This window comes from Monopterus albus, unplaced genomic scaffold (genome assembly GCF_001952655.1).
Source record: "Monopterus albus unplaced genomic scaffold, M_albus_1.0 scaffold349.1, whole genome shotgun sequence".
NCBI lineage: Eukaryota > Metazoa > Chordata > Actinopteri > Synbranchiformes > Synbranchidae > Monopterus > Monopterus albus.
In genome coordinates, this window is record NW_018128229.1 from 211,562 (window position 1) to 223,456 (window position 11,895).

Here is an 11,895-nt window from a genome sequence, read left to right on the forward strand (position 1 = left end):
AAACTGTACAACCGATGTAAATAACTGATCCAGTCTGCTAGTTCTGGTGACAGAAATAAACCCTGAGCAGACGGAATGATTGACATGTTCTCATTTTGTGGCTGTGAACAGCTGTTCTTTAGTCAGACTGGAGGATTCAAAGAAAATATGAACCTCACAATAGGAAACGTAGCTCTCAGTCCCTGCCACACCACTAAATCTTGTACAGTCCCTAACATTGTTGACTCTTGGTGTGTTTAGTAAAGTGGTGGTGGCTCAGCCATCAGCTAAATGACTTCTTTAAATGTGCTGCTGAGATAATTATGAAACACCTTTTAAAAATCTTTCCAGGTCATTTAATTGACCTGTGTACTCAGGACGAAGGTTCTTCATCAGGCCACATGTTGAAACCTTGCCTCACTGCTGCGGGGCAGATTTGGTTTTGAGTTATAGACATGAAAACACAACGACGAGTGCAACATGCTTCACTTTATTGTTGATCTGAATCACTGCTCATTCATTTGAGCAGGTTCATCTGTTCAGTGACAGTTCCATCATTAAATGCGGTTAGATTAACTACATTCTTTGAAGTACACAGAGGCCAGTTTGTCTCTGCACTCTCCCTGGAAGATGAGTCTCATCCTGCAAATGAACAGAAGACAACAGCATTTCTTGAGGTTTTTACATGTTCATAACGTGGGTAATTTGTGATGTAATGCATTTACCAGGCAGATTATTGGCTGATGAAGACATAACTTACATTGTCTTTCTTAACTCATCGCAGCCGGGCGGCTTGGAGTCGTGTTTGCTGTGGAAATATTTGGAAAACATATGAACAATGTGTGCAAAGAAACTGTGATGCACCTCAGTTAACAACCTAAACAGATGTGGCCTTCACACACATCTCAGTCTGGTTAACACAGCCTGTGCGTCCGCTGTCATTTCAGCCCATCGAGCTGTTCTGACGACAGAGATGCTGAACGTCTCACTTTCAGTGTGAACTGACTGGACAGTAAAGTCACATACAGTCAGAAACATAACACAATATGGATTTTTAAAAACCTACCTTTGCAAAACTTGTCAGACATTTGATGCCCTGAGTGATTCCACTCAATTTAAAAGTGAACTTACTGAGGTTTCTTGAGGACCGTCATCAGGCAGGCGATAGCAGCACTTATGTCGTCGTCAAGCAAGTCTGTAAAGAGCATAAGCAGGAGGACTGTTGGTTTAAAGCAGAGTGAAGACGAAAATGTTTGTGCACCCAAAGAGAGAAGAAGAAAAGGAGCAGAGACACTCCACATATGCACAGTTGGTGTGTGGCCAAGCACATAACACAAAGTTCAATTGTACCGTGCATTCATCTGCACACACGTCGACAGCTGAGTAGTTGTAAACAAAGTGAAACTCACCGTTGCAGGGTATCTCACAGATGCTGGGGTCCTGAATCATGCTGTCGTTACAAACCAGGCGATTGCCGAGCTGGAAAAGGCCATAGAGCGTCCAGACCTGCCCCAGTGGAGGCTGGGTGTGACGTTGAGGCCTATGATGCTGCTGCCCTCGATGGTGGGGCCTCTCAGAGCTCTCGTCATCCTCGTGGTGATGACCTTCCATCTTGGGGACCAGCTGGTTCACGGCACTGGTGTTGAAACCTGACGACTGCTCTGCATGACAGACGACTGACGGCAGGAGAGAGGGAAAAAACAAAATGGAAAATCAAAAGTCGCTTTCTGATCCACACTTCTGGGCAGATTTCTGTCCTTTTCTGTGGATAGTCGTGATCCCCAGAAGATGAGTCCAAGTGATTCCTATGACCCCTGATCCGGGCCACAAGAAATATCAAAACAGGAAGGTGGCACAAGAGGAAAAGTCAAAGTTAGATGAATCATCTTCTGTGGATCTTCACACCAACACACCTGTGCTCTTTAAAACTATTGTTTCTGTAATAAATAATCAGCTACTCACGCTGTGCCACTAAGTTGTCCTTGCTGCGTCCTCCCAGCATCTCCGTCATGTTACTAAATGCTGTCATCAGTTGTTTCCTCAGGCCACATTTATCCACAATCCGCCCTTGAGCCAGACCGCAGCCCAGCACCACCAGCAGAAACACCACAAGTGTCTTCATCCTGTCTCCAGCTGTCACCTCTGGCTCTGAGAACATAGCAGACATGATACTTATACTGTCTGAGGAGCCTCTGTTATCAGATTAGGAGGGTGTACTGTACATCTTTTGTTCTGCTTAGAAAAGAGGCCACTCCCTTGCTTCCTAGACACAAATTCCCAGCGCTACTTCTCATGCTTAGTTTTGTGTTTGTGAACTAAAGAGGGGCGACAATGAGATTCATCCTTCTTTAAAATGTTCATTTGATCCCTTCTTCCCGTCATCAGTGACTTTAAATACACAAACAAGTGAAAAATGAAAAGGAAAAGCCTCAATAACAGAGTGGCCTCCTCTAGGATGACAAATCTGGCACAGACATCCACCTGGACCCACGGATGAACTGATTAAAGTTAGGTGGTCAAAGGTCAAAGGTAAAGGTCAGTGACCTCACATCTGTCCCTTTCCTATGAGTTAGAGTGGAGGGCGGACGCATACAACCAAGAAGCGGTAATTCCAGTTTTTAAATGTGCCGCTGAAATAATTCTAAAACATACTAATAAAACTTTTCACAAGTATTTTTATTGACAGGATCATTTTGGAAGTGGTTTCTTCATCAGGCTGCTTGGTGAAACCTTCCCCCACTGCTGTAGCGCAGTTTTGAATCACAGATATGAAAACACACTTTGTTAATATCATAAGTCAGCGGTCATTTGACAGAAGGTCAATACATCCAGTGATAGTTACGGCACTAAACGGATTAGGGCGTTCAGTGAAATATTCAGAGGCTTATTGTTGAGCTCAGTCCTGAAAAGAAACAAAAGAAACTGATACTAGTTGACCTGACTCTCAACAACGCCTAAAAATAAACCTGCACAACACTCACTGCGACGTCACTGACTGGTGTAACCAGAAGCGTTTAAGTTTCAGCTCAGATACCAGAACAGGACAAACTGTTTTAAATCAGTTTGGTGGAAACAGGAGTTTGTTTATTGTCTGGGCTGTTTGTCATGATGAACCTTCTACATCCATTCATGTTTTTTTTATTAGTCCTCACTTGGATGTTTGACCTTCACTGTGCAGAGTCTGACACTCAGAGTCACTTTTCACATTCATCTGCTGAAGTTTCTGTGTCCTCACATTAAATCTGAGTTTAACAGGTGCATTCTGGGTGACGCAGAAACCTGAAGCCTCCGAGCACAAACACTGAGAGTTGATTGGATAAATGTGTGTTGTGGGCTGTAAGGTCGGCATCCAGGCCTGGTTGGTTGACTGCTTGAACCAGGAGGTTGACAGAATGGGCTGCTGGACCCTTTGGGCTGGGTGTGTGATAGAGGCTGTCACGTTTTGGTCTGTGAAAATGTGTCCCCTTTGTTTCCTGAGGATCAGCTCATTCATTGCACTGGTGTTAAAACCTGATGCCAGCTCCACTAAAAACAGCTGAAGGAGAGAGAATGAAAAACAGTGTGACATCTCCAAACGACACGTTTTGGTCTGTGAAAATGAAAACCAACATGTATTTATTTATATATTTAAGTAACGTTCAGGACTTAACACTTAGCCGCAGTGCTCTCTCCAGCCAGTTTTGGCTTTGCCTCCTCCGTCGGGTTGGCGATGACCTTCATGAGCTGGTCCCTCAGGTGGCACAAGACGCCCTTCAGCCAGACTGGCTCAGCACCACCAGCACAAACAACACAAGTAGCTTTATCTTGTTTCTCTGACTCTGAAAATGTGGCACCGTCAGCCCATCCACCGGTAACACCGCTCCCTCGGCTCCTGGGAACAAGGCCCTGGCTCTCACACTAAGCCTTGTGCTGGTGAACTCCACCGAGGTCAGCGGAGGGGTTTTCTAAAACAAACTAGGCAGTAACATTCATTTTCATATGGTCACTAATATCAGTGACTTTAAATATCAGACTCCTCACGTGCACTGGTAGGACGAGCATACCGGTGTTGGGGGGGCAGCGGAGCTTTGCTTTTGGGGGCCTCCTTCCACCATCACTGAACAGCTAAAATAGCCTAATCCATAACACTAGTTATAAATCATAGAAACTGGCACAGGTATGTCTACTGAATCATAAACACAGAGCCCAGGTCCAAGCACGTCATTTTATGTCCTGTATAATATTACTACAATACTCATAATGTCTCACACGGGCTCTGTGGGTCAGTCCTACACTGAGCTGAAGGTACCAACACATCATATCTAACATGACTTCAACATCATCATACAGGTTGGTAACATGGGTTTGCTGCTGCTGGGTCGTTCCTGACATTATACTACGTTTGCCATGATAAAGTCAAACAAGGCCTTCTTTGTACTTTGTAGGACGGTGTTGCAGATTTTGCAGGTAAGTTACAGAGGAGGATTCAGGAAACTATGAACACTGGATAATGGATGGATGGATGGATGAACACTGGGGAAGGTCTTGGTTTTATTGAAATGAAACAGGCTAAAATATTCCTCACCCCTTTGCATCCTAACAACTGTCATAAACCCAAACATCAGTGACTTAATGGACTCTATTTTGAATTATAGACACAACAACAAGTGCAACATGCTTCACTTTATTATTGTCATAAGTCACTAGCTATTCACTGGAGATAAGGCTAATCCTTCCAGTGATATGTCAGGCAGTAAATACATTTAGATTATTAGCATTATGCCAGGGAGCAGGTGTAGCTGTATTAATTGCATTCCTTAAAATAGTCAGAGGTGCTTGCAGTCGCGCATTCAGGCAGGAAGATGTCCTTGATCCTGCAAATAAACAGAAGAGTAAACTGGCTGCATTGACGTCATGACTACATGGGTGTTAATTCAGTATTTAATGCATTTAACAGACATATTACACACACACACACACACACACACACACACACACACACACACACACACACACACACACACACTCTATATATGTACAGTGGCATCAAAAGGTTTTCAAGTTTTCCACATTTTGTTTCAGACTCCTCTTAAAATGGATTGAACATTTTTTTCTTCAATCTACACACAACAATTAACAACAACAAAATAAAACCCTTTTTATTGTCTTCCAAATTTATTAAAGATCAATGACTGAACTATCCCATTTATACAAGTATTCAGACCCATGACACTCAGTTCAATCCAATTCATTTTGTTTGTATAGAGCCAAATCACCACAGTCGTCTCAGGACACAGTCAGGTCTAGACCTCACTATTGTTAATATTATAGAGGACAAACCCAACAAATCTCTTTGAGCAGCTCTTGGTGACAGTGGGGAGGTAAAACTCCCTTTAACAGAAGAAACCTCTGATATTTCCCCCCCACTGTCGCCACTGTCCTCTCAACAGATTCAGATACCTTTATCATCCCCCAGTTGTTGTACAGCCAGTAGAAATCACAATCACAGTAAACAACATTAAAAACTTCAACCACTAGTGTGTAGCTACAAACACAGGTTTGAGCATCCAAAAAGCCAGTAGCAGCTTGAACAAAGGAGTTTTTAAGTCACTTTGATTTGCCTGTTGGTACCTTGTATCTCCAACCAGCAGAAACTCAGTAAACCTAGTCCTGCACGTTCACAGGGGTCAGTCAGATCTATACCTGCATGCTTTCATCATACTTTATAGTCTGTTCCAATCTTTAAAAGTCAGTGACCCAAACTAGAAAATGTAAGGGTGGCATCAATAAACTAGAATAGTTTTCATAAGGGTAGTGTAAACATTACGTTCTTCAGTTTCCCATAAAAGTACATCCCCCAATGTGCCCTTTTACAGACTGCATCCACCTGTGACTGAGTAGTCAGCTTAAAGTGTTATCGATGACAGTACCAAGGTATTTAAATTCCTTGGCAGACCCCATTACCTGGCTGTTAATCACTAAGGGAGGGATGACAACTGATTTCTTCATGAAATCCTCTACCGTCTCTTTAGTTTTGGACACACTGATGTCTAAGAATGACAGTTTAAACCACTCCATGAGGTCTGCTGCTACAAGGCCATAATCAGAGTCTTTGCTCTCCAGCAGAGACACGGTCACCGAGTCATCTGAAAATCTGACGATGTGACACTTCTCAAAATTACTCTCACACGTCTGTGTACAAGGCCAACAAGAGAGGTGGCAGGACACACACCTGGGGAGATCCAGAGGATAATAAAAGAGCATCTGATTAAACACCATTAACTGATATGTTGGGTCTCATGGTTAAAAAAATCCAAACGCCAACAAATCAAACCAGAGTCAATGTTGTGATTCAGCCAAAATGTGAGGTTGGATACAGTTAAAAGCAGAAGAAAAATCTACAAAGACTAAATGTACCAAGGTGTTAGCCCTCTCCAGATGATCCAGATCAAATCATCCTGCTTCTACAGCTTGATTAGAGTCCACCTGAGCCTCATTTAATGTACTGGATAGCTTGTAGCTTCATTCTCAGGAAGACTTGAGGCTGTCGTTGCTGCTAAAGGTGCTTTAACCAAGTCCTAAATGAAGGTCTGAATACTCATGTAGATGGGATACTTCAGTCTTTTATTTTAAATACATTTTCAAAAACATCAAAATCTTTATCATTGTGTGTAGATTGATGAGAACAAAATGAACTGAATCCATTTTAAGCAGAGTCTGAAACAACAAAATGCAGAAAACTTGAAAGGGTCTGAAAACTTTCTGAACGTACGTGTCCAGCAGAACAGGCAACTTAACAGATAAAGATATAACTTACATTTCTTTTAACTCGTCGGAAGCTCCAAAACCACGGTCACTGTGGAAATACATTAAAAAAACCTATGAAATTTAAGAACTCACAAGAGCAGTTACATGTAGGGCGTGCGGGGCAGGCACCACGTCTGTGTTTCCTAATTTCCTACCTGCACAATAACCGATTTCACGTCATGCGCATCACATTTCCTTTTTACCAAGCAGCAGTCTGTCCACGTCCTGCTGGCAGCTGTGTCCAGATGAAAATAGGGTGTGTCCAGGTCAATTTTGGGCATGTTGGTAATATGAGGGCGCACAAAGTGACTGCGCCACTGACCAGCAAAAACACACCGCTGCTTTAATGAGGAGATCAAGTACAGCCTATTTGCTACTTGCGTTGCTACTACCGTTTTTCCTCCTCATCAAATTACCAAAATGAACATGGACACACCCAAACACCACTTGCACCAATACATCTTGATCAGACGTCATGGATCCTCAAAATAGGGCCCAGACTCTCTCTGTGAATTTAAATCTTCAGGCCACAACCTGAACTATGTCATCATTGGCTCTGTTTTATTTTACCAGCTATTACATCATCAGCTCTGTGCTGGTGAAATATGGCTCTTGACTTGCAGGTTTGACCTTCACCTACAGTCTAAAGCTGTAGAAATGTTTTACCACGTGGGGCAAAGCACCAGTTTTAAAGCTACTCTATCTAATGTCTTCAGCATAGAGAGTCTAGTGATACTCAAAGCAAACTGACTCCATAAGTTGCTCCTAACCACGCTATCCTCCTCCGCGTCCTGTTTCCTAGCAACGACCTGAACGACGGATGCCTCGTTGTGACAGACTGTACAAAATGCAGCCTCCAGCCTGAAGCTAGCATTAGCTGACTAATGGCATGCTGACATTATTGCGGCTTTCACACGTGCCTTGCCATTGTTGTGTACGTGGTGTGCTGTGCACAGCGTGGAGTGGGGGTGCACCCAAAGTTTAAATTTACTGAACTTTGACCCTGGCTGCACCTATACCCATAGAATCTCAGGTTTCAGTGCTTAACCAACGTTTCTGAATTTCCCAAACTGTACAATAACACATGAGCTGCTTCGTATCAAGATCAGATAAAGACAGACGACCTTTTTAATTAGCAAAGCGTCCACGTGACACCACCAAGATTGTTTAAACACGGTTTAAGCCTCTAAAACATAGTGATCTGCTGCTAGTAACGTTAACATTGTTGCTAAAAAGCACCGTTTTGTAGAGCGTTTCTACTTGAGCATCTGTGTCGACCAGCGCAGAACATGCAGTGCAAGACGTTCGTTTTTCCACTGTAATGTGAACACACCTTGACGAGTAACTGTGTCAGTCCAGGACCCTCAGGATTTAGTGAGCTCAACGGGTGATACAGAAACTCAAAGCCTGCGGTATAAACACTGAGGATGGACTCCTCAGTGAGGTTAGGAGACCTCACGTTTAGTAGTTAAACATTTTAAACATTGATTGTGGACCAGAATACATGTTGTCATTTTAAGGACTTTTTGTGGAAAACCAGAACCAAGTTATTATTCATAACAGAACATTTTTGTCCATCTTAAAACATTTCTGGGGGGAATTTTTAAAAAACACAGTCTACTATCTCAGTATAATGTTCAGAGATGCTGCTCCATCTAAACTCAGTTCAAAATGAAAAGAAGTGAAATAATCCAAACAGATTAAAACATGCACATACAGACATCAGCCTAATGAAACATGCAAAATCCTAAATCAACTGTTTTACTCTTTATGCATTAAACTGTAACGTAGTATGCATCAGAATGAGTTGAACCTCGTCACACTGAATGTATGAACTTTCAGCTTTTCTGCACAGCAACAAGATGTCGTGTAAACTGTCCTTGAAGGACCTCCTCCCTCATTAACGTGTCTCTCTGTACCAGGACGAGGACCTCTGTCTAATGAGAAGCACATGTGCATGAAGCCTAATGAAACATGCAAAATCCTAAATCAACTGTTTTACTCTTTATGCATTAAACTGTAACGTAGTATGCATCAGAATGAGTTGAACCTCGTCACACTGAATGTATGAACTTTCAGCTTTTCTGCACAGCAACAAGATGTCGTGTAAACTGTCCTTGAAGGACCTCCTCCCTCATTAACGTGTCTCTCTGTACCAGGACGAGGACCTCTGTCTAATGAGAAGCACATGTGCATGAATGTTATCAGTCCACATTCCTTTCTTGTGATGCTCCCAAACCCTGTGTAAAGCTCATATATGTGTGACTGGGTTGCCTCTGTTCTGGGAGCCGCTCTAACGGACCTCTCTGAGTGCTGTTGTAGACCGCTCCTGTTTCTTGCAAGAAATAAAGCGCATATCTATCTCAGGTCTCTTAATTTCACACTCACTAAAGGTTGTTCACTTTAGTATAGGTGAACAGGGATCACACAACTCACAAAGTCACATGTAAATAAATCAATTTACAATCTATTTTGAAACTTCAAAGTGAACTTACATAAATGTCGAGATGATGCTGAATAAGCAGTTGCAGTCGTCTTCTATATTTTCATCAGTCAACTCTGGAAAATGAAAAAGTTTGTTGGTTTAAAGCAATAATGCAGTTAGAAAATGTCAACTTTTCACAAAGAGAGAAGAAGAGTGAGATGTATTTCCTGTTAAGTGTCACATAAGATGTACTACACACACCTGTGGTCTTCACTACAGGGTACATCCATTTCCAGGAGACTTTCCCTAATGTTAACCAAAGCCAACACTTGCTCTAACCGTACACCCCATCATTTTCTTGGAATTCAACATACTAGTAGACTGATGGTCTCCACAAAGATTTCACCCCCCAAAAGTTTTCATCCCATTAAATGGCCATTACCAGTTTGTCATTGGAACCATACATGTGGGTTAGCTGGGCCCTACTCCACCTCCTAGTTGGTTCACTGAGATGTTCTGTCCTCTCAGCCTTATATTGTTTACTTGCCATTGATGCCTTATATAAGGACATGTACATGCACATTGAGAGCTGATGTACCACAGTCAAATTCCTTGTGTGTCCAACACACCTGGCCAATAAAGCTGATTCTGATGTTAGCATGTGCCAGACCTTTGTTGTCATGATTACAGTAATAAATACTTTAGCTTGTTTAACACGTTAATCGCTTTGGGCACAAAACCTACTTGGTTAAATTTAGGGGAGGCTCATAGTCACCCACTCATCCACCCTGACTTCCTCCCTATATGAACTTTGTGCTCTTAAGGTCTTGCACTTCACGTTCCATGCTAGTTGGCACAGACATGGTCCCACCATAACTACAATGCTAATTCTGTTAGCAGTAGTTAGCAATGTTTCAGAAACTCAGTGCACTTTGTGCATCTTTAAATGTTTTGACATATGAAATCTGGACTATGTCCACAGAATCAGGTCAGGACATTGTCCATTGTGTCACATGTCCATTAGCTAGCTGAGAATACGCTGGACTATTAGCTGCTGTATTCTCACATGGGCTCACTGTGGCTTCCTCAGACTTTACATGGACTTTGTCCCAGGGAGCTGGCAGGGCAAAACCACATGTCCAGGCCAAGTGACTTGGACATTTGCTTTCTCGCATATATACAGTTCCTCTGGGTAATGTCTACAGAATTTCAGGGTGTTCTGTGTGGTCTGGTCATGAGGTAAATTTGTAATCGTACAGTTTGAAAACACCAGTAGGGTAAATAGTTTTTCATCAGTTCAAGCAGTGGTCAACAGGCCTGGGGGCTGCACCCAAAAAGGTCAGCAAATGTAACAGCAGTCATTTAATTAGGTGACAACACTTGAACCAGCTGGCTGGCTACATCTGTAAGCATGGTATGTTGGCTATTTGGGGAGAATAAACACAGACTCCAAAAATCCACTAGTGAAATCTGAATCTGAAACTCACTGTTGCAGTCAGTGTTACAGATGGTGTTGTCGAGTGAAGAAGTCCTGCTGCTGCAGACCAGGTGCTCATGGAGTTGATAAAGGCCAAGTTTCCTGGGTCCTGTTTCACTGTCTGGAGACCGGCGGACCCGTACAGGTGAAGTGTGCTGTGTGGTTGATGTGTTCTTGGAGAGTGATGCGGGATGGGTGGTTTGCGCGGTCCCGTGGGGCGCTGTCTGCTCGATGTGGGTTGTGGTCTTGGAGAGTGATGCGGGATGGGTGGTTTGCGCGGTCCCGTGGGGCGTTGTGTGCTCGGTGTGGGTTGTGGTCTTGGAGAGTGATGCTGGATGGGTGGTTTGCGCGGTCCCGTGGGGCGTTGTGTGCACGGTGTGGGTTGTGGTCTTGGAGAGTGATGCTGGATGGGTGGTTTGCGCGGTCCCGTGGGGCGTTGTGTGCACGGTGTGGGTTGTGGTCTTGGAGAGTGATGCTGGATGGGTGGTTTGCGCGGTCCCGTGGGGTGTTGTGTGCACGGTGTGGGTTGTGGTCTTGGAGAGTGATGCTGGATGGGTGGTGTGCGCGACCCCGTGGGGCGTTGTGTGCACGGTGTGGGTTGTGGTCTTGGCGAGTGATGCGGGATGGGTGGTGTGCGCGGCCCCATGGGGCGTTGTGTGCACGGTGTGGTTTGTGGTCTGGGAGAGTGATGCGGGATGGGTGGTTTGAGCGACACCATGGGGCATTGTGATCTCGGAGTGAATGGATGGTGTGGCTGTTGTTGACAGGGTGGATGTAAGCCCCCTTCCGGCGCGTCGCACCCGGTTGTGGGTCCTGGTTGAGTCTGAACTGGCGTCGCTTTCCATGTTACTCACTGCGCTGGTGTTAAAACCTGATGACACTTCTGAGTAACAGACAACTGAAGAGCAGAGAGAAAAGAGAAAAACAGTGACATTTCGTCTCCAAACGCCACAGTTTGTAATCTACACCCCCATTTCTGTGCCATATACACCTCCCACATCATTTGCTTGAGATATTCTTGGTCCCCAGAGGAAGATGCCTAATGATTTTTTTGACCCTCTAATCTTTCCTCCAACTCCACCATCAGCCTAAAACTTCAGTTTGCGCACAAAAAATATCAAAATCTAATGCAACAATTTATTGAGCGCATTCATAATCCCCAAAGGATGAACCCAAGGTATTTTCAGAACAAAGTCACCTAGTGTCACCAATCTGAATTAAACATTTT

The 11,895-nt window shown here is 43.7% G+C and overlaps 2 protein-coding genes across 2 annotated transcripts; both read right to left on the reverse strand.

The window, feature by feature from the left end:
- Positions 1-551: 551 nt before the first annotated feature.
- LOC109974795 (lysozyme C-like) lies at positions 552-2,146 on the reverse strand. The gene is made up of 5 exons (XM_020625194.1): positions 1,942-2,146; positions 1,389-1,655; positions 1,111-1,174; positions 740-787; positions 552-621 (listed from the first exon to the last, which is right to left on the reverse strand). Exons 1-5 carry the CDS (start codon positions 2,144-2,146, stop codon positions 552-554), a joined length of 654 nt encoding a protein of 217 aa, XP_020480850.1.
- A 2,601-nt stretch (positions 2,147-4,747) lies between these two features.
- LOC109974820 (mucin-3A) lies at positions 4,748-11,470 on the reverse strand. The gene is made up of 4 exons (XM_020625225.1): positions 10,678-11,470; positions 9,261-9,324; positions 6,776-6,814; positions 4,748-4,832 (listed from the first exon to the last, which is right to left on the reverse strand). Exons 1-4 carry the CDS (start codon positions 11,390-11,392, stop codon positions 4,763-4,765), a joined length of 888 nt encoding a protein of 295 aa, XP_020480881.1. The 5' UTR covers positions 11,393-11,470; the 3' UTR covers positions 4,748-4,762.
- Positions 11,471-11,895: the final 425 nt, after the last annotated feature.

Excerpts from the sequence above, each read along its gene's own strand:
- LOC109974795 (XM_020625194.1), bottom strand. The coding sequence starts at position 2,146 with ATGTCTGCTATGTTCTCAGAGCCAGAGGTGACAGCTGGAGACAGGATG. Across the intron at positions 1,175-1,388 it reads CTGTGAGATACCCTGCAACG|ACTTGCTTGACGACGACATA; the intron begins GTGAGTTTCACT and ends TGCTCTTTACAG. Across the intron at positions 622-739 it reads GATGAGTTAAGAAAGACAAT|GATGAGACTCATCTTCCAGG; the intron begins GTAAGTTATGTC and ends GTTCATTTGCAG.
- LOC109974820 (XM_020625225.1), bottom strand. The coding sequence starts at position 11,392 with ATGCCCCATGGTGTCGCTCAAACCACCCATCCCGCATCACTCTCCCAG. Across the intron at positions 9,325-10,677 it reads CTGTAACACTGACTGCAACA|AGTTGACTGATGAAAATATA; the intron begins GTGAGTTTCAGA and ends TTCATTTTCCAG. Across the intron at positions 4,833-6,775 it reads TCCGACGAGTTAAAAGAAAT|GATCAAGGACATCTTCCTGC; the intron begins GTAAGTTATATC and ends GTTTATTTGCAG.